A 21,823-nucleotide genomic window follows, 5' to 3' on the forward strand; every position below is an offset into this window, starting at 1 on the left:
GGACCAATCATTTTCCTGCCTAATAGGACGTAGTGTTGGATGTGGGGCAGACCACTGAAGAGAAGGAGGAGGAGCAGATGGCCATTGAGGCGGTAAGTGCGGCAGTGCAGCGCTGGCGTCGAGGCGCCGGTGCAGGTCCAACATCTGTTGCTGCATTCGCTGGTTATCCTCCACTATTCTATGCAAGAAAGTCATGACGTCAGGAACAGCTTCAATGATGGGCTGACTTTGTGGCGCCGCAGGTGTGCTCTGGTAAAGGGGGGCAGCTGGTTCAGGTAAGTAGACAGAGTGCTGTATTCTTGATGCCTGTGCTGCGCCACACTCTTCATCCAGAGCTGGAGGTGTGAGAGGCGTCATCCTGGCGAATCTCTCTGAAGCTCCCTCCATGCTATGATAGCGCTGTTGCCCTGGTAAGTAAGCTGCATCATGAGGGGGGTAGTTGGACCGCTGTAGGGCTGGAAGGGAGACAGCATAATCCTCCATCCAGGCTGGCTGCCTTACTGTACGGCGGGGACGCACATCTGCAGGCGGCGGGCTCCTTCTCTGGACTGGAAACATCTTCAATAATCCTCGGTGACCACACTATCCTCACTGGAGCCTCCAATTTGTTATGATGAATGATAAGTTCTTTAAGGAATTTTGTGGCCACTGAAGGGCATCGGTAAGAATGCACTCTTGAAGATGTTCAAGGGAGATCTTGGGTATTTATTAAATAATAAATCAGTAATTACATTATAATTGTATCTATTGGTGTGTGTGTGTGTGTGTGTGTGTGTGTGTGTGTGTGTGTGTGTGTGTGTGTGTGTGTGTGTGGTTTCTGAAAGGGAAACAGAAATGACAAAGGAGAATAATTACTCCTAAATACAGTGCTATAAGAAATTAGCATCCATAGCCTAGCCAACATACAAATATGAAATAGCCTGGCCTACAATAAGCCAACACAAAATGCTCCATTAATAGTTATGAAGATAGCTTGTCAAAACAGTACTGTTTCCCCTCATAATATACCAAATGACGATTACAAACATCCATTTTACAGATATCTCAACACCATAAGCATGATTATACAAGATAAGAAGACGGCAGATAAATATAAAGCACTGTAACCTCACGGGTAACGTCGCGCAAAATAATTCGCGGTAAAAGTTTACCTCCACGATTGAAATCAAGCAAAGTTGAGACATAAATCCTGCCTAAATGTACACCATGAAACATATAAACAACAATAAGGAATCGTACTTACAGTTCTGGACGCACACAAGACACAAGATGCATGAAATAACTACAAACTAAGCATGTGGATTAAACAGTGAAACATGGCGACCTCTCCCCAAACTTTCTGGAATATTACTGTACACGCTTCATTCACATGCGTGCACGGGAGGAGGCGCTCTCTGATTGGCTGATTCTATTATTACTAAATGTCAATCTGGCACACATGTCAGACCCTTTGTCACAGCGCCTATGACAAGCGCATCTCGCGGTTGCATCCATTACAAACAAACATGCAATGTGAACGTCTGGGATTGGGGAGAGCACTAAATGCTCTTCTGAATAAGCACGAAGTCATGCCTTTAAATGAAAAACACTCTTTAATAATCAAAAAAAAAAACGCTAATGAAGTAAACTTGTGACCATCAAAAATCGTTAATATGCTCTATATGTTGTCCAAATGATGTCTGTCTATCATCGTTGCACTCGGAGAAAACCAGAATGTTTAATTTGTCCTGCATTTCTTCTACGGCTGCAAACAGGATTCACTCGCCGTTAACCAAATATTTCTTTATTAGGGCAGGGCAGGCATATTTCTGGTTATTAAATTATTTCTAAACCAGTCTGATAAAGTCTGTAGTGAAGTCTGTGTAGGGTTTTCCAGCTCCATTTCTTTTTACGAGACACCCTGCTCACTTGAGACCTCTGCTGGCTGTTGCAGCGTCGTTGCAGCGTCACTGGAAAAATACAAATTAAAGTCGCGTGATGCCGCGTGATCCTGCACGCGGACCGCGAGGGAAGCTGGCCAAGTCGAAACACTGCCCACTGTAGTACAAACTCACAAATTGGTGAATTAAACTCTTACCGAATCGTTTCAGAAGTGTAGCAATCTTGTAAACAAAGGTTTTAAATGCAGTTGTTTAATTAATTCCAAAGAAATACATGTCCATGCCTGATGAGCGATTGTATTTGTGTGCCCATGTTTTACAGACATTGAAAATGGGCTTCAATGACCTCTTGGCTAGACAGACCTGCAGAGAAAAATCCCAAATTTACTGAAAGTTCGTATGGGGCTTCCCCGGCCTAATTATGGTTATATTATTTAGCAGAGGCTTTTGTCCAAAGCAACATGCAAATAACAACAATACAATAGTTAAATTTAACAGTAAACAATTTAAAAAGTTGGCAAGACTACACCAAGGAAAACGGCAATAATAAACAACAATGTCAATTCAATCAATAGCCTAATGAAAATGAATAAATACTATAATATACAAACCATAAAGCATAAGAAAAGCTTAATAAACTGCATGTTGAACAGATATGCCTTTAGACCCCTCTTGAAAGACCCAGAACTATCACAGGAACGGAGAGCACTGGGCAACTCATTCCACCAACAAGGAACTACTGAGGAAAAGAGTTTGAATTTGACCTAGCGTTTATAGGGGATATCTGAATGTGGGAGACATTGTAAATGCATGACAAAAATAGGAGACATTGTAAATGCATGACAAAAATGGCATAATACATACATAATCATTTATCAAAGAAATACTGCAGATCAGGTTGAGGAGCTATCATTTGTGGTTCTACCCAGTATTCAGTGTGAGGTCTTCTGAGAGACTTTCTAATGAGGAGACACAGCATTCAAAAAAATCCTCCATAGAAATGCATGGGGTTAGTTTGTAACGCCAATATGGCAGTAGTCCTTGTCCACCCCTTCTGCTGCCAAAAGTTGACATGTGCCAATCATGTGTTGTGTGCCAATCATGTGTTGTGATCTCGCAGCTGGAGCGAGGTTGGTGTGTTGTGATACGTGAAGCATTGCACACGCGCAGTTCTTCCCGAAATAGATGCCCGATAAGTGCCCAAAAAGCGTTGCAAAATGCTGCCGAGTGGAAGGAGTTGCCTGAAAGGACTTTGGCACAGGTTACAATATGCAACATGCCTCAGGCACTACAGTGACCTCTAGAGGTTACCCGGTGACTAAGATTCTTGACTTTACTCGGTCACTATACAGTAACTCTTTATACCAATAACACCCTTCTAGTTTCTGAGATGTTTTAAACATAAAACATTAGTTAGGAATACAATATTCATATGCCACTAAATGAATGCCACAACAGTATATTACATAAGTGGGGAAAAATCACAAGTTGTAAGCACTAAGTGAGAATTTGGTCCACAGCAAAAAAAAAGTCAGTGTTTTAAAATAAAAGCGGGTCCAACCTCATAATCTTAAAAACTCAGAAGATCCTCATATAGTCCTACTCTGTTGTATGAAATCAGTTTTAGTATTACCATTGACTTGCTATGTGTGTACACATTTTAAAGTAATATGATTCACTTGTAAATGTGCCTTCTCTTCATCTCTCTCCATAACTGTCTGCATGTCAAGGTTCCTCCTCCATTCACTCACACATGTCTGTCATTTCTTGTCCTCTCTCTGCCCTCTTTTCTCCCTGCCACCCTCTCAGCCCCTCATCGTGTGACAGATGGCACGGAGTGGCTGTTCTGATGACCATAACTCACTCCTAGTCTTTTTTGACAGACTACCCCCTACTGGCCAAGTGTCTACTCTGTGTGTGTGTGTGTGTGTGTGTGTGTGTGTGTGTGTGTTTGTGTTTGTGCGTCTGTGTGTGTGTGTGTGTGTGTGTGTGTGTGTGTGTGTGTGTGTGTGTGTGTGTGTTTGTGTTTGTGTTTGTGCGTCTGTGTGTGTGTGTGTGTGTGTGTGTGTGTGTGTGTGTGTGTGTGTGTGTGTGTGTGTGTGTGTGTGTGTGTGTGTGTGTGTGTGTGTGTGTGTGTGTGTGTGTGTGTGTGTGTGTGTGTGTGTGTGTGTTTGTGTGTGTGAGTTTGTATGTGTGTGTGGTGTGTGCTTGTGTGTGTTTATGTGTGTGAGTTTGTATGCGTGTGTGGTGTGTGTTTGTGTGTGTGTTCGTGAGAGAGAGAGAGAGAGAGAGAGATGTGACCACATGACTTCAAAAAAGGGATACATAAAAAGGCAGAAAGAGGACAGGAGGGGCGGGGTGGGGGACCCCTTGAATGTGGAAGATCAGCTCCCTTTAGACACTCCTCTTTCTCCAGCCAGCAGCAGGTAGAGTAAAGGCTTTAGCTCGCTTGCTTTCTTGCTCTGTCTTTCCTTGAGAATTTCTGTGTGGTTACTCTGACCGTCACTGTATTGATTTCAAAACTCTTTGGGTTTTTGATTAGATTATAGATTTTTATATATATAAAATATATATATATATATATATATATATATATATATATATTAATGTGTGTATATATATACATATATACTGTATATAGAGAGAAGAAATTAAGTATGAATAATAATAGGGTGAAGTTAATTTAATTGTGTATAACTTCATATTTACCATGATCTAAATATTTTTATGGACCTTTCAATTGGTTTGAGATTATAGAGAGTTATACTTTAGATGTAAGCATTTCTACACATTCAAGATAGATTATTGTTTGTCTGTAAAGTTATTTTTCGGTGTGCATGAGTGTGCATTGATATACAGCCTCCAGGGGAAGATACTGTTTCTATATGCCAAGGCTGGTGAATGTAGACATGTGTCTCCTTGGGTGTTTACTGTACTTCTTCATAATTTATTAATGCATGTTTGAATTAGAATGGGCAAATATAATATTTTTAGAATTTAAAAGTGTGTGTGTGCGTGCGGGTGTGTGTGCATTTGCGTGTGTGGAGGGTGGTAAACTGCCTGGATCATTTCCAGTATGCTAATGGAACCCTGTGCCCCACTCCCCCATGCGGCCCCCAAAGTGCAGGATGTCTGTCAGTGAGCCTTACGCATTACCAGTAGACGCACTCCACACATTCTTCTGTCCTACACTCAAATGCACACAGACAGTTTGGTCTTTTTCTGCAGTCTGCAAGGAATGGAGGAATTTTCTGAATGTATGTACCGCAGTGTGTGTGTGTGTGTGTGTGTGTGTGTGTGTGTGTGTGTGTGTGTGTGTGTGTGTGTGTGTGTGTGTGTGTGTGTGTGTGTGTGTGTGTGTGTGTGTGTGTGTGTGTGTGTGTGTGTGTGTGTGTGTGTGTGTGTGTGTGTGTGTGTGTGTGTGTGTGTGTGTTTGTCTAAAGATTCAACAACAAAGCACTTGTAAATCAAAATATGACAGTGTCTCAACAGGTGCTAGGACTGATCAGGGCTTAAATTTCATTGCGGGTATTGCGCATAATTTGTTCAAGTCCTGCAACTCTAGCCATCATAATGCGAGAAATTCCCGCATACACTTTTACAGCCTGTCTGATGACGTTAATATAATCATGAAGTGGCGTGAATGCGGTGCTGACCGGACGGATCAACTACCGAGTTGAATTGAACATCATCATCAGCCTCATGCAGACGCAGACACACACACACACGGAGAGAGAGAGAGAGAGAGAACCACTTTGCGCTTACGCAAATAGGCTACCCAACCATGGCAAACTTTTACATCTGGAAAGAGCTCCTTGGTAACTATCCTGCTAGCTCAGGTCACGTCAACACTTGATCCCAGAAAGATTGTCTTCGACTTGTTAGTTTTTTGAACATTTATTGCATCTAATGACATAGAAAACATAATGATTTGCATCCACATATCCTTATGCACAACTTTTATTCACTAGCGACTAGCCTAAATTAAAACCGTCAGGCTGAAGGGAGGATTACTCTCACGTATTTTCTTAAAGTGACAGGCACTCAATTACACCTACTCATCACCAATGTGAACTCAATTAGACCTACACACCACATTAAAGATAAGTGTTATAGGTTAAACGTCAATATGAGGCATTCAAATTACTAAATATGTTTAGCTACTAGTAATTACTAGTAAAATGCTATACATTAAAAAATACATTATTAGCTAAATACACTCTATGAATTAAAAAATATATGAAATAGAAACATATCACATAAGCCATCATTATTTTAAGTGTGTGTTTGTGTGTGTGTGGAGAGAGTCAAGCAGAATCTAGGATGTCCACTGTTGTGAATGATCCCACTACAGTATATATTACTGATGACGTCAGGGTGGTGGGGGCCCCAAAATCAAACACTTTTTTTAAAAAGTATCGAAGAAGTATCGAAATGGCAATTCTTGACTTGGTATCAGAATCGACTCCCCCCCCCCAAATAGAATCCCCCCTACATAAATAACCTAAGGGGGCAATTCCCCCCCATTTTGAAAAATGAATTTTAAGCCCTGCTGATAATAATGCTTATCACAATAAATACTACCTCTAAAATATCAGCTGTATCCTACATAGAGTATGTGCCACTTTTTGTTCTCTCTCCATCTTTGTAATACCTGTCTACTACACAAATGTGCCTCGGTTATAGTTTTTGAGTAACTACTGTTTCCAGAGAGAGCGAAGTTAACTTCGCACAAATCAAGCATCATGCCGTCTCTTAGTCCTTTTTACCGTACCTTTCCTCTGCTGCTTTAGTACCAATATGGCTGACCCTGTGCCAGCACTGCCCCAGTCCTATGCTCCCGGGCTGGACAGTGTCTTCTCTGACCAGCTGGGTTTCTACTCACTGGACTCCAATGTCCCTGGCCTCTCCAAAGTCATCTTGGACAAGCTCCACATGAAGGACTATGGAGAATACAGGTAAGGTTCAGTCTCCACACTAACACACACCCACACACTCACACACACAGGGAGACAATTTTTTTTTGTATGTGCCACCAGGTAAAGACAGATATTGAACATCGCCAGTTAAGACCTGTGTAATTGTATTATGTACCACCAACATTATTGAACCCACCTTATTGTATCCTTTGGACTCCTCCCTTTTATCTTTTAAATGTAAAAAAGATCTGCTATCTGGATCTCTCTCCTCTCTTCAGGAATGCCATGGAGGGGAAGATAAGGGGCGCAACCTTTCACACTAATAAGGAGATGTTTGACAAGTTGGAGGACACCTTTAAATTCTGTGCAGCCTGTCAGAAACTCCCTGCTCACCTGCCAGACCCAAAGGCTCTTAAGCGTTGCATAAAGTAAGTGAGGTCACAAGAACACAAACACACACACACACACACACACACACACCACAACATACATTGTTTCCAGACACTTTTCCTGATTGATGCGTGTTGTATCTCAGACAGTGACAGTTATATGTGTGTGTGTGTGTGTGTGTGTGTGTGTGTGTGTGTGTGTGTTTACCGTTTTCCAAGGATTAGCTTACCACTCACCACTCAGCACCCTCGTGATTTTGTAAGCTATGTGCTTACTTAGAGTGCCATCACTCACGCACAGAGAGAGGGAGCGAGAGAAAGAAAGAGAGAGGGAGCGAGAGAGTCAAAGAGAAAGAGAGAGGAAGGGAGAGAGAGATACAGTACATGCATACATTTAAACAAACACACACATTTGCACTTATTATATATACTGCCGGTCAAAAGTTTGGGGTCACTTAGAAATTTCCATTCTACTCCATTATAGACAGAATACCAGCTTGCAAATGGTTCTTCAATGTTTTCTCAGTTAACCTTTTAAAATTATATCAGATTATGTAATGTAATCTGAAAACTGCTGCCCTGATTAAAAAAACAATGCAACTGATCTCAGCTGGTATTCTGTCTACAATGGAGTGGAATGGAAATTTCTAAGTGACCCCAAACTTTTGACCGGTAGTGTGTGTGTGTGTGTGTGTGTGTGAGTGTGTGTGTGTGTGTGTGTGTGTGTGTGTGTGTGTGGTGTATGTGTGTGTGTGTGTGTGTATACAATTTCTAGTGAAACATATAAATTCACAATAGTCAGATAACTATCTGATATTATGTAATTCAAGTATTCAAAGGTTTCAGTTCTACAACATTCAGGGGTACGAGAGACAGATAGAGGGAGGACGGATTTGTGGAGTGTCTAAAGTGGGAGTGATTAAGAACTGGGAAATGGCTGGAATGAAATGGACTGCAGCACATTCCAGTGAAAGAGAGAAAATGAGCTGTTGCGGGTCAGCAGAGAGGGGGAGAGCTGTAAGTAGCCAGACCCGTGTGGCCTCCCATAAAGGAAGGCTGTGAAAGTGAGAAGGGATTGTGGCCTTGGCTTTGATTAGTACCACTCCAGGACACCAAGTGATAACAACCCTCAGTATCTCACCAACAAACACAACTTGTGCCAAATCACAGCTCTAAATAACAACCAGCAGTAGCCAGCCGATTATCATCCATGCCGCCACTTAGTATTTTATTCGTTTAGAATGGCACCATGAAATACCACTGGACAGACACATGTTGATGTTGAAACCAAATCAATTTATTCATAGAGAATCAGCATTTTTTTCAAGGATTTGTGTTTTAAATTTTTATATTTCTTTCATTTAATTTTTTTATCTATTTGGAGTTGGTGCTCTATGTATGGGGCACTACGATTGGTCCCCTGAGGGTGACTGCCATGTATGGCCAGGGCTTTGCAGCTTTGGGAGTCAGACAGGACAGGACGCCTGCATGATCTCAGCGGCTAAACGGGCGAGTCATGCTCTCTAGTTGCCATGCAATCAGCCTGTAAATTCCCACCTGGCTCCAGCACTCCCTTGCTGTGCCGCTCTTGGCATGCCCATGGTAGCCGTCTTGACAGCGCATGCTGAGTTTTGCAGCAGACAAGCAAAGGTCAGAGTTTATGAGGAGCGCTGCTGTGATCATGAGTGAATATACCACCTGTATATCCTCATTGCCATTGCCCCACGCCAGAACAGACATTGTGTTGTGCATGACTGAATGTGGTAGCTCATCTCTTTAGGTCCAAGTTTAGAAATCTATTATGTTAGTGTTTATACCACCTCTCTCTCTCTCTCTCTCTTTCCCTCTTTCTCTCTCTCTCTCTTGCTTTGTTAGGTGCCTAAATCTGTATTACTGCTGTAAAGAATGTCAGAGGAAGGACTGGCCTACTCATAAGAAGTTCTGCAAGAAGTTACGTCTAGTGGCAATTGACAGGCTGGTAGAATGGTTAGTTTCAGCAGGTAAATGTGTACATCTGTTCAAAAATTATCTTCTAAAAATAAATAATTTGACAATGCATTAACTGACCTATTATAACCCAAATTTTTAAAATAATTTTGGTAAGACATTGTCCCCACTTTTGCATTTAACCTAAAACATAATGCATTCAATATAAATAAATAAATAAATAAATAAATATATATATATATATATATATATATATATATATATATATATATATATATATATATACCGGTATATTAAACAAAAATCCAAACTTGAATTCATAGATATGAGGAATTGAAGGCTCAGCCAAATGGATCCTGTGTGTTTGTTCTAGCCGTATCATAAAGCTTCTCTGTGTGGATAGTATTGTCAGGAAACTGGTTATTTAATAACCTCACTCTACTTGCTCCAGGTGCTCTCCCGTTCCCTACGGAGGCATGGACGCGTCCCGCTGCAGAGATCAACAGCTGGGAAGACTGGCTCTCCATGCAGGGGGATCTGACCGCTAGAATGGACCCCATCCTGTCTGGAAAGTTCATGACGGAGCTTTGGAAGAGCGTCAGCAGACCACGCCCAGAAGAGGCCGATCTGAGAGAGTCGATGTGGCGTGTGAGCACTGAGTTCTTGTCTCGGCCACTGACCATCGGTTTGGGCATCAGGCTCTTCAACCTCGACCCTTACTCCCGCCCGCTCACCATTCATTTGGTGGGGGCTGCCCTCCAGGAGACTCTGGAGGCCCGAGTCACTGACATGGACGAGCTGAGCCACATGTTCCCTGGACACCAGGGCCTGGAGGTGGTGATGGTGGGGCCAGAGGTGGTGGAGGGGAAGGCCATTCGCCCCCCACTGAGAGCCTTTGGGCCCAGAGGGAAATCCTACATCAGCGGATACAAGGGCCTCTACCACCAGTTCTGGGAAGACGTGGTGGAGAAAGGGGAGGCAGCAAAACCAGACCTGGTGGTGGGATTTCACCCAGGTATGAATGTACAGTAGTCATATGATTTATTTATGCATACACAGACCTAGGGCTGTAGTGGAGGCTAAACGCAATTTATCCTCTGGACCACTGAAATTTCAGTTTATCCACCTCTCAAAAGAGTTTTTTCTCCAATTGCAACTTTTAACATTCAAAAGTCACACTGTCTCATCCACATTCACAATATGTACACTCATCAACACTCTAGGAACCATTTAATACCATTGGTATTGTTATAAACATTGGACAATAACCTTCACCATAATCAAACATGTTCTGAATGCCTTTTTAAAAAATCCGATACTGCATGGCACAGTCCACCTTACCGTGATCACAGAATTCATAGACAGATCACACCTATTATTATTTTACCACTACAGCCCTACACAGACCAAACAAACATAACAAAACAGAAACACAAACGGATACCTTTCTACACACAGTAGCAATCAGCAGGGGTCTCCTGCAAAGCTGTGAAGATCAAGTGGCTGAGACCTCTGCACTGTACAATACAATTAGCATCTAGAAAATCGGGTATATCAGCTCTTTTAGATGTCATTAAGCAGTTTGTGTATCAAGATGCAGCCAAGAGGCCAGAGGCCTTCATCAGGGGAATGCAATGTAAGATGAGGAGCTGCCGTGTGTATTGATGTGAGCTGGTGTGTGTGTGTGTGTGTGTGTGTGTGTGTGTGTGTGTTAGATGGGGTGTGTCTATGAGTGTCTCAGCCTGACATTTATTGCTCTGATTTATTAGGACAGGTGGGCAATGTTGGCGTTATAGATGTTTGGATTCAGCAGCTTCCCACAGCGTGTTTGCGCACACACACACACACACACACAAGTTGCAACTGATATCTCCCATAGAGACCTATACAGAGTTCCTTTAAATGCATTCATACTCAAAGACTGACTCACTGACAGACAGACAGACAGACGGACAGATCAACAGAAACAGAAACACACACACACACACACACATACACTCACATACACTCACACACGCACGCGCACACACGTACCTGTAGGCTGACTGTCCATAGAGGTGGCAATGAGCGATGACAGCTGTTTACAGGTCAGATCCTCAGTAAAGTAAGTAGTGGAACAAATATTTTGAAAGGTCCCTTCAATCCACTAAGTAGCAGGAAAGACATCCTCATCCCTCCAAGCCTGTGTTCCCTGGGACACACTCACAGGATGCTGTCATAGGGCTAAATATACAACACATTAGCCAGAGCAGGCCAGTGTAGGGCAAATGGCACCACACACACACGCATTACAGAGAGCGAGCTAGGGAATCGTTTATTCAAGCCAGGTCTTACACAAGAATGGCCCCTCATATAGCATGTACAGGATGCCCCCTGACAAAGTCAAAGTCAACTTCATTGTCCATTCTGCTATATGTACAGGACATACAGAGGATTGAAATTGTGTTTCTCTCAGGCCCACGATAGGGCAAAACAACAACAATAACAACAACAATACGGCGACAATGGAAGAGATAAAAAGTATGACAAACTACAAGTATTCACAAAGAAGGGCAGCAAGGCACATGAGATGTTTGAATATACCATGTACTGCAAATGGTGCAAAAAGATTGTCAAAATCTGGTGCTTTTTGTGTGAATGTGTATGTGCACATGTTGGGTGGTGTTTTGTGTGAATGTGTATGTGCACATGTGGGTGGTGTTTTGTGTGAACGTGTATGTGCACATGTGGGTGGTGTTTTGTGTGAACGTGTATGTGCACATGTTGGGTGGTCAGTGTTTAATGTCCAGTCTTCATGGTGGCAGAGGGCAGAGGGGAGAGGGAGGGCAGATAGTTCAACATCCTGACAGCCTGGTGAATGAAGCTGTCCTTCAGTCTTGAGGTGTGTGGGCCTGGAGGCCCCGGAATCTTCTCTCGGGTGAGCAGGACACTCACAAAGCTGTGGGAGAGGTGGGAGGGGTCGCCCGCAATACTTTTCGAGCTAACCGTATGTTGTAGATGTCCGGGACGGAGGAGAGTGAGGCACCAGTGGTCTCTCCTGCTGCATTCACTAGGGGCTGCAGGGTACTCCTGTTGGAGGTGGTACAACTTCCAAACCATCCAGTGATGCAGCTGACCAGGATGCTCTCAATTCAATTCAGTTTAATTCACTGAGCCTTATTGGCATGACCATTCAAAACACTGGTGCCTCAGCAGAAGGACCACATGATGGGTACTGGGACACTGGCTCTCCTGAGCTGTCCAGGAGAGGTTCTCTGTTATGAGCACACACAGAAACGTTGTGCTGCTATTCCTCTCTATAGCAGCACTGTAGATAGGACACATTTAGCACATCAGCACAACATATTATGCAGAGGGTGATGTGTCTTCTGTGTATAAGAAAATGATGAAATAGGAACTGTCACTGACAGATACAGATAATATCACTCAGTGCTTTATTCTGCCTGCTTTTCCCAGGATTCCATGCAACGCAGAGTTTAGGGGAGGGGTGGCTGCCAACATTACTGCTGCTCAGAGACTACAACATTGCATCAATGTTTACCACATTTAAGTAAGTAAACACGTCTCTAAAGTTGAAGAACAATACATTAACCTCCATAGTTCCAGATTAATCACACTTTAACCTGACCAAACAAAACTGTGAGGTACTTTCTTGTTAAGTAATGATGTTTTGGCTGTGCATGTGCATGTGCATGTATACTAAAAGCCTTATGTGAAATTAAGAAACAGTGTGATTATTCAGGTTATTTTATGACCAACTCAATCATTTCTCTTAAAACCTCTTATTCTGTTCACGTGGCTGATAATTATTTGGATGAGAAATGTGTTGAGAACTAAAGCTGTCTGAAAGAAAACACTTCCTGGAGACATCCCCTGAGGTTATCCAGGGGTTAAAGTGTGTGTGGGGGGGGGGGGGAGGAATGCAGTTCTGCCACCTCAGATAAATTAATAATATATTCTTTCATACCAACAATATAGCGCGATGATATTGTTAAAATAAATGGTGAGTTAATTTTTCGGGTGTACAGAGGTGACAATGAAGCTAGCAATTCTTGTCCAAAAAGTATTGCTACACCACGATACACAATATGTTGTCCAACGGTGAGTCATTTTCCCCCGTTGCATTGACACTGGATTTTAGGGTTCCCCCAACTGCCAAATCCCACTTTAATCACTGGTTATATCTATCCAATATCACCAGGTTTCACCTCTCTCTAACTGATTCACTATTCTCATTTCTCACACAGTTCATTTTCAGCTCAAATAAACAGAACTAAAAGAAGATACACCAAGCAGCAACAAGAAGAAGTTGAATTAACCTTATGCAAGAATGTCTGTACTGTTTAGCAAAGTGTCCCTCAGAGAATTCTAAATGAAAATATTACTGAGGAAAGCATTACTGGTCACCTATCGCCTCCTAGTGCAGAGAACTGGAAGTGGAAGAATAAACTTGTCAACTGCATAATGGCTAACATAATCTCTCTCTCTCTCTCTGTCTGTCTTTCTCTCTCTTTCCTTCTCTCTCTCTTTCTCTCCGTCTGTCCTCCTCTGTGTGTGTGTTTGTGTGTGTGTGTGTGTGTGTATGTGTAGCGAGACAGAATATGACCTGTCCCTTCAGATCCTGTTGGAGTTGGAGATGCACATCAAGGCCGCTGGGGTGAATCCCTTTAAATCCCAGAAGCCAGAGCAGGTGCAGGCCTGCCCCAACAAGCCTCCAGGCTACTGCAGTGCCCACTACATCTGCTTCCAGGGGCTGCTGGAGAGAGAGGAGGAAGAGGCTGAGGCAGAACAAGCCTAAAGGCTCAGACGTGGACTATTTTCTCTCTCTCTCTCTCTCACACACACACACACACACACACACTTCTACCCTTTCTATTTCCTTTATCTATCTCTCTGTTAGCATATATATGTGTGTGTGTGTGTGTGTGTGTGTGTGTGTGTGTGTATGTGTGTATGCATTGTGGATGTATGAACTAGAGCAGTGTTTTATATTAGGCTACTTTCAAAAATTTGTGTTTTTTTACCTATACCAACACCAACGAAATCTGGATTTCATTACCTTCTTGACCTTTTTTCTAGTTTGGAGTGTTGAAAATATGTCATAAATATGCCATAAAGCTGAAATGCAATCAGCAACAAAATAAACATTCAGATAAGATAAACTTCAACGGAGTTGTGTGTTTCCTTTATATTTTTGTCGAACATGAAATGCGTCTGAAATGCGGCCTCGGAGTGAGAGTTTTCTGACAAAACTCACTTTAAAAATGGAAAGAGATGAGAAATATAAATTTGCGATTTGATCTTCGCGGTGTCGTTAACACAGAAGCCTCTAGAAATGTCCTGAATACAACCGCCAACAGCTGGTGGGTATAAATGGAAGGTCTCCTCCTGAGCCAACTTAACTTAGCGTACTTGAGGCGTCCAATACAACCTCGGGAGTTTTCAGTTGAAGAATTTGCATCAGAAAGTTACATCTAACTAAATGACTGAACCAACGAGGTAAGTAAATAAAACGCATCGTTGCATGTCACGTCAAAGTATGGAATTTTGCGTGTGCTTGAGTTTTATTTTGAAGCTAAAAATAGACTAAAAGCTACTGTACAGCCTCTTGAAAATGGACGAAACCATCAACACACCCTGATTTTAACGCATACTGTACCTGGTGTACACTGTTGTCTGTGATTTGCAGCAAGACCGTTTCAAGCTTCAAATATCTAAAACCGGGATTCCTTTCCGCGTCTTTGGCAATGCATAAGCGTCAGTGACGCGTGGCCCCGGGAACCATTGCTCCAAGACAAACGCAATGCAGAGCCTGGGATTATTTCGTAATATTACTCCGTTCATCTGTAGCTCAAAACATGAAATCATATACCTTTAAAGCGTTGTTCCCTATATGGTTAACATATCTAAAAATAGCGGACTGAAAATAGAAGCCCATGTGGAATTACACTCAAAGAGGAAAGCAGGTGTGAGGCTACACATGCAGGGGGAAACATAAAAGTGTCACACGCTTTAGTCTTTTTGCTGTTGAAGCTGTCAATGTAAACTTCACCTTTCACCGAAGGCATAAACCAGTCACTGTACTCTGTTATAAACATAATCAAGGACTCCTCTCACTCAGGCCACAAGCACTTTCAGTTACTCCCCTCAGGAAGGCATTACAGGTCTGTCAGAACCCGCACATCCAGATTCAGACACAGCTTTTCCCCCTGAGCCATCACAACTCTAAACACTCACTTACAGAAATAGGAACTTCATCATGCTGAATGATTATCTTGCCTGTTTGCACTGCATTTGCACTTTCCCAGACCCCAGTAGGATACTGTGATTTTTTAAAAAAATGATCTCTTTTTATATTTTATACTGCCTAATATCTATTTTTATACTGCCTCTTATGTGACCTGTCCTTTTAGTATATGTATTGGTATGAGTCTGGTGTGAAAGCATAGCGTGACTGAGTAAGTGTTTGAATGTATACTACTATGCACTAGAAGCACCTGTCCCAATGATTCTGATGATACTGATTATGCCATGTAACCCTGCTCTTGTGATTTGTTTGTTTAACATTGCAGATACACCACACACACACACACACTGTAGACCTTAATACTGTCACCCCTGCTGATCAAAAGGCATCAACCCACTTATTGCCTTTTAATCAGTTTTATCATGTGCTGTCTGTGTCTGTCTCATGTCAGTGTTCACCCTGAGGGTAAAGGCAATACCCCTGCTTCTCTCTCACAAAAACAAATGTTTGAGAAGATGGAGGAGACCTACAGGATATGTGCTGCCTGTGATAGCAAACCATCTCAGTTATCAGATCCCAAGGCGCTAAAACGCTGTGGAAAGTAAGTGGACTGGTGCCCATCACAGATACGTCCATTCACCCAGAAAGATGTTGATCTGTCGCATGATTCCTCATTACTCCCAATCCACAGTGCAACCAAACTGCACACTTCCTCTCCTCACCTACTCCTGTCTCCATTGTCCTTCTTTCCCCCATGACATCTCTCAGGTGTTTGAATGTATATTACTGCTGTAAGGAGTGCCAGAGGCAGCACTGGCCCCAACATAAGAAGCTGTGTAAGACACTTGGCTGGGCAGCCATTGACAGGCGGATAGAGTGGCTCATCTACAAAGGTGCGGAAGGAGGATAACTCATATTTTTCTCTGTCAAAAGATATACAATTTTTGGGGTCAGGTAAAGGTATTGCACACATAAATTACACAAAGGTCTTGATAAATTTAATGAATGGGAATTGCATAGGATACTCTGACATGAACATATTTTACATTCTAACAACAAAATGTTCTGAAAACAAACAAAAATAGCCATGAATTTTTAGGATACATTTTGTTTTTTACTTTAACTGAAACATTACTTGCCAGGACTGCAAGTGAACCAAAGGAGAAGAGGGGAAATATAACATGGACCTCATCTTCCCTACAGGTGCTCTCCCGTTCCCTACGGAGGCATGGACGCGTCCCGCTGCAGAGATCAACAGCTGGGAAGACTGGCTCTCCATGCAGGGGGATCTGACCACTCGAGTGGATCCCATCCTGTCTGGAAAGAACATGACCGAGCTTTGGAACAATGCTGGCCGTTCACGTCCAGGGGAGGTCGATCTGAGAGAGTCGATGTGGCGTGTGTGCAGCGAGTTCTTCTCACGGCCCCTGACCATCGGCTTTGCCATTAAACACTTCAAGCTGGACCCTTACTCCCGCCCGCTCACCATTCATTTGGTGGGGGCTGCCCACAGCGAGACCCTGGGGGCCCGAGTCACTGACATGGACGAGCTGAGCCACATGTTCCCTGGACACCAGGGCCTGGAGGTGGTGATGGTGGGGCCGGAGGTGGTGGAGGGGAAGGCCATTCGCCCCCCACTGAGAGCCTTTGGGCCCAGAGGGAAATCCTACATCAGCGGATACAAGGGCCTCTACCACCAGTTCTGGGAAGACGTGGTGGAGAAAGGGGAGGCAGCAAAACCAGACCTGGTGGTGGGATTTCACCCAGGTATACAAAAAGAACATAAAGACTGAACACCTTGCTAAAGTGTATCTAAAAGTGTACATACAGTACCATATACCTGTTAGTATAATACAGTTAAGTCAGCTTAAATTACAAAATGAGGGTCTAATTGATTTAGACTGAATCTGGCAGTTATATTTGCGTTTGGATCAGTTTTAACCTGGACAGGTAGAGCATTCTTTAACATTGCCAATAAAGGGTACACTGCAGAGTATGAATACAGACTAAAAGAAGTCTTCTCTCTGTAGGTTTGGATGCTAGTCAGGAGAACATGGATGAGGTGGACAAAGTGTACCAGGGCTGGTTGCCAACTCTGCTGCTCCTGCGAGATTACAACATACCCACACTTTTCACCACCACAGAGTAAGTCTTCTAAATGTCACCCAACAACATTCAAAGCTACGGGTAAAAATGACACACACACACACACACACACAAATCGTTCAGTTCTTTGTGGAGTCTTTTAAGTGTGTGCATGTTTCCTTGTCCCTCCTTGTAGTGAACCTGAGCTGGAGTACACCCTTCAGGTCCTGTTGGAGTTGGAGATGCACATCAAGGCCACTGGGGTGAATCCCTTTAAATCCCAGAAGCCAGAGCAGGTGCAGGCCTGCCCCAACAAGCCTCCAGGCTACTGCAGCGCCCATTACATCTGCTTCCAGGGGCTGCTGGAGAGAGAGGAGGAAGAGGCTGAGGAGGACTAGGCCTCAGACCACACTGCTGGAGCAAAGCTACTGTACTGCGATGGACATTGTGTCATGAGTGTGTGTGAAGGTGGACAAACATTGACTGTTTCCTTTTTACGTTGTGTGTGTGGCTTACACACACAGTGGAGCACAAGGGCTTCTGGTACCAGGTTAGTGACAATAGATTATTTGCATTGGCAAACAGATAGAATGTTCTCTGAATTGCCAACGTAGCTTTACCTGTATTTGAATACTATCTTATTGAACATGTTCTGTTAGGAAAATTATAGAATTTTTCTTTGTTCACTGGATACGAATGCATTTTGTGCTCTTTTTATACGATGCAGGGCATTGCCATTCAACTCACATTTTTGCTAATTTGCTGGCTACAATATTTTGTATTTGTAATTAGGCAGAACACTCACTGTACTCTATAGGAAACAAAAAACTACATTAAACACTACTGGAAAACTAACAACATTTTTTGGCCATGTTGACATTTAATGCTTAATCTTTAAGAATGCTCTAATACAGTACTCTTTTTGTAATGTAACATTACATTTGCTCTAAACTGTTGACACTCATCATATGCATTTAAGGAATGCCAGCAGAGACAAAATCATATCCACTATATACAGCACCAAATTCACTGCTGTCAAGACCAACACAAGCATAAGGTCGATGTAGTGGTAGCCATAGTTTAGTACAATGCGCATATCAGTGTCCCATTTCATGTAGTTGTAGTAATCCTGCTTTCCATAAATGGGCCATAGTATGATAGCTGTGATGTAAAGGACCACTGCTACAATATTAAAGACCACCTCCAACTTATCCACACACACTAGTGCATTCAACAGCTTCACCAGGTTAAACATCATCATGAGCACTGATAATACAAAACACACTATGTACACAAGAACGCACCACCCCAGAGCCCATGGGACTCCAGTGGTCACACTCAAGAAATAGGATGCAAACGTAATGAAGAGCAGGGATGCAAGGAGCGCTTCGGTGAAGCGCAGAACCCCGCACACAGCGGTCAGGTATCCACTGGACATCTCTTTTTTGGTCATCACCCCATCCACCAGAAAGAGCAATGTGGCCAGGCAGGAGACGATGGTGCACACTACCTCGAGAAAGCACATGGTGCAGTGCATGACGCGCATAGGGTAGATGATGGAGGCGGTCAGGAGCATGGCGGCGCAGACCAGCGTGAGCCCCGTGGCCAGGTCGGCCCAGGAGTGCTGCAGGAAAACTGCCACCACCAGTTCCAGCTTCAGCACCTCCAGCACCAGGATCACCATGGCCACAATGAAGGCAAAGGCCCAGACGAACTCGCACCACACGCTGTACGGCTGGATCTCCCCTTTCTGCAATATGGCGATGAACACAGCCAAGGCACACAGCAAAATCTCCACCACACGTATTTTGTAGGCACAACTCAAGCCCATTCCTGTTGTCTTTTGTCACACTCACAAACACACAGAATGATGAAGAGGCTTGGGAAGAGAGAGTCATGTAGAGTAGAGTTGTTGTGAGCGTATGATATGTAGATGAGGTATCCTTTGTGGCCTGGTATCCTCTGCTATGGTCACCACTGCCCGCCTCTCTTTGTAACAGTTCTCTGAATGCAGGGAGTAACCCTTAATCCCGCCCTGTCTGGATGCACAAGCAGCTTGTGGTAATCATTAACTCTGTCAGACTTACTTCTATGAATAAGACTGAATGCATAGCATTTATGGGGCGCCAAATGTAACATGCCTTATTTTGTGGACAGAATGAATTTCGTGTGACGAAATACATATATTCATTACGAAACCTTGTTACATCGTAACGCCTTTTGTCCACGGAATGCACAAATTGGTTTGCATTGTGTCCACGAAACACTGAAGAGAGCACATCATTTCGTGGACGAAATTGACTGGTGGCCTTTTCCTTTCGTGGACATAATGCTGAATGCAGTATTCACTGTCGTAGACGAAATGTTTGGTCAAAAGTAATTCTGTCTACGTAAATACGGAATGCACCTACACGCATCATTTTGTGCATCCTATTTCAATTCGTCCACAGAAGTATTGTGTTGTGTTACAGAAGGCATTCCGTCCACGCAATAGTAACTTAACAACTTACGAAATGCATTCAGTGACATATGCTTTCATTCTGTGGACGAAATGCATAATAGAATCACGTACAATACATTTCGTGAGTCAGCAGTTTACGAAATGACTTATGTGTCACGATAATTTCATTACGTGGACGAAATGCATAACAGAATCACGAAATCAGTTTTGTGACCTGATGCAATACATTTCGTGAGTCAGCAGTTTACGGAATTAATTATGTGTCACGGTCATTTCATTACGTGGACGAAATGCATAACAGAATCACGAAATCAGTTTTGTGACCTGCTGCAATACATTTCGTGAGCCAGCAGTTTACAGAATGAATTATGTGTCACGATAATTTCATTACGTGGACGAAATGCATAACAGAATCACGAAATCAGTTTTGTGACCTGCTACAATACATTTCGTGAGTCAGCAGTTTACGAAATGAATTATGTGTCACGATAATTCCATTATGTGGACGAAATGCATAACAGAATCACGAAATCAGTTTTGTGACCTGCTGCAATACATTTCGTGAGTCAGCAGTTTACAGAATGAATTATGTGTCATGATAATTCCATTATGTGGACGAAATGCATAACAGAATCACGAAATCAGTTTTGTGACCTGCTACAATACATTTCGTGAGTTTGCGGAATGCATTAATCAGTGGGTAGCCTAGGCTACCATTTAGAAGTGGCCACCTCAATCGCGCCTCCCGTTAGTCAGAGCTCTGTGAAACAAAGGAAAGCCCTTTATTTGGACGGGCAAGTAGGCAGTAGGCCTATTATGCGCGCACTCCAGCGAGACGATATAAACTCGGCCTACTGTTAGGCCTACAACAAGTCGCGATTTATTAGGCTATCCAATCGCTATACTGTTTTCATGAACATTACAGGAATCCACTTCTTGATTGTTTTAAATATCGTTGCTTAGCCTACCCACGAGTTTGTGAGTTTCACTTTGTAAAGTTTGCCAAAATCACCTTTTTACATGGTTGTTTGTATGAAAATGTATTAGTATTTTCTCTCTGTTTAATATGCCATGTATGTAAATTTGATGTCAGCTGACCGTTGAACGCGCGTTTTGGGTAGGAGTGACTTTCATTGCACTTTGTTTAAATGGAGGCGCGGGGAGAGCGCTCGCCCCCGAGAGATACCTGTGCGAAGACGCTGGTGTATGGAGTAGCGCGCGTTAGAGGCCTTGCATGCTGAACCGTGACTTTTTCTCGCTATCTGCGATCACTCATTTTTTCCCAAAGTCATTGGATTACAGCAAGCAAAGGAGCATTTTTCCTAACGTGCGTGTTTTGGTGAGATTGCGTTTCGCAACCGTATTAGGGAACGACTTCTCAACAGACTGTAAGCGCAACGACTCTTTCTTATTCCGGGGATCACGTTTGTGTTTTGGACTTATTGAATCATCTGCTTGATGTCGGGACTATTGGGCACTGAACTTTGGGGGGTATTTGTTCGTGCATTGTGAAACTTTGTTGTTAATTGTGTGTCGGGCCTTCAGTTGCGCGCCGAGTGGCCGCGAGTTCTTTCATTACAATACAAAGTGAATCAATCTCATATGTTTGGGTTTCTTTCTGTAAGATAGTTTTTTCTTTAATATACACTCTTATTAAGAGGAAGGCAAGGCCTTTTGCCAGTTTTCGTCTGCATTGAGCTAGAATGATTTCCTGCTTGTTAGATCCGCCCGTAACCTTAAATGCGTAGTGGCAATCAGTTCTTTTGAATAAGGGCGATTTGTTACAACTTGCACAGACACGCATAGACTTTGAATGAGCACTCACAGCCTACCACTACCACCTAGGCTAATGTTATGCCTCTATATTTAATGAATTAAGAAGTAGGCCTATGCAT

The 21,823-nt window shown here is 43.0% G+C and overlaps 3 protein-coding genes across 3 annotated transcripts; 2 read left to right on the plus strand and 1 right to left on the minus strand.

The window, feature by feature from the left end:
- The first annotated feature begins 4,163 nt into the window (after positions 1–4,163).
- Positions 4,164–14,197, plus strand: LOC143138590 (putative protein MSS51 homolog, mitochondrial). The gene is made up of 7 exons (XM_076299028.1): positions 4,164–4,306; positions 6,674–6,838; positions 7,078–7,227; positions 9,064–9,188; positions 9,587–10,150; positions 12,592–12,685; positions 13,726–14,197. Exons 1-7 carry the CDS (start codon positions 4,185–4,187, stop codon positions 13,931–13,933), a joined length of 1,428 nt encoding a protein of 475 aa, XP_076155143.1. The 5' UTR covers positions 4,164–4,184; the 3' UTR covers positions 13,934–14,197.
- A 1,677-nt stretch (positions 14,198–15,874) lies between these two features.
- LOC143138591 (putative protein MSS51 homolog, mitochondrial) lies at positions 15,875–18,323 on the plus strand. The gene is made up of 5 exons (XM_076299029.1): positions 15,875–15,983; positions 16,151–16,275; positions 16,586–17,149; positions 17,413–17,527; positions 17,664–18,323. Exons 1-5 carry the CDS (start codon positions 15,886–15,888, stop codon positions 17,863–17,865), a joined length of 1,104 nt encoding a protein of 367 aa, XP_076155144.1. The 5' UTR covers positions 15,875–15,885; the 3' UTR covers positions 17,866–18,323.
- Positions 18,324–18,327: 4 nt separating this feature from the next.
- LOC143138592 (myeloid-associated differentiation marker-like protein 2) lies at positions 18,328–19,439 on the minus strand. Its single transcript, XM_076299030.1, has one exon. It carries the CDS (start codon positions 19,296–19,298, stop codon positions 18,432–18,434), a length of 867 nt encoding a protein of 288 aa, XP_076155145.1. The 5' UTR covers positions 19,299–19,439; the 3' UTR covers positions 18,328–18,431.
- Positions 19,440–21,823: the final 2,384 nt, after the last annotated feature.

Source organism: Alosa pseudoharengus, unplaced genomic scaffold (genome assembly GCF_046254945.1).
Source record: "Alosa pseudoharengus isolate Yale_2024_CS ecotype anadromous, Long Island Sound unplaced genomic scaffold, YU_APseudo_1.1 YU_APseudo_1.1_scf_21, whole genome shotgun sequence".
In the NCBI taxonomy this organism is placed as follows: Eukaryota; Metazoa; Chordata; class Actinopteri; order Clupeiformes; family Clupeidae; genus Alosa; species Alosa pseudoharengus.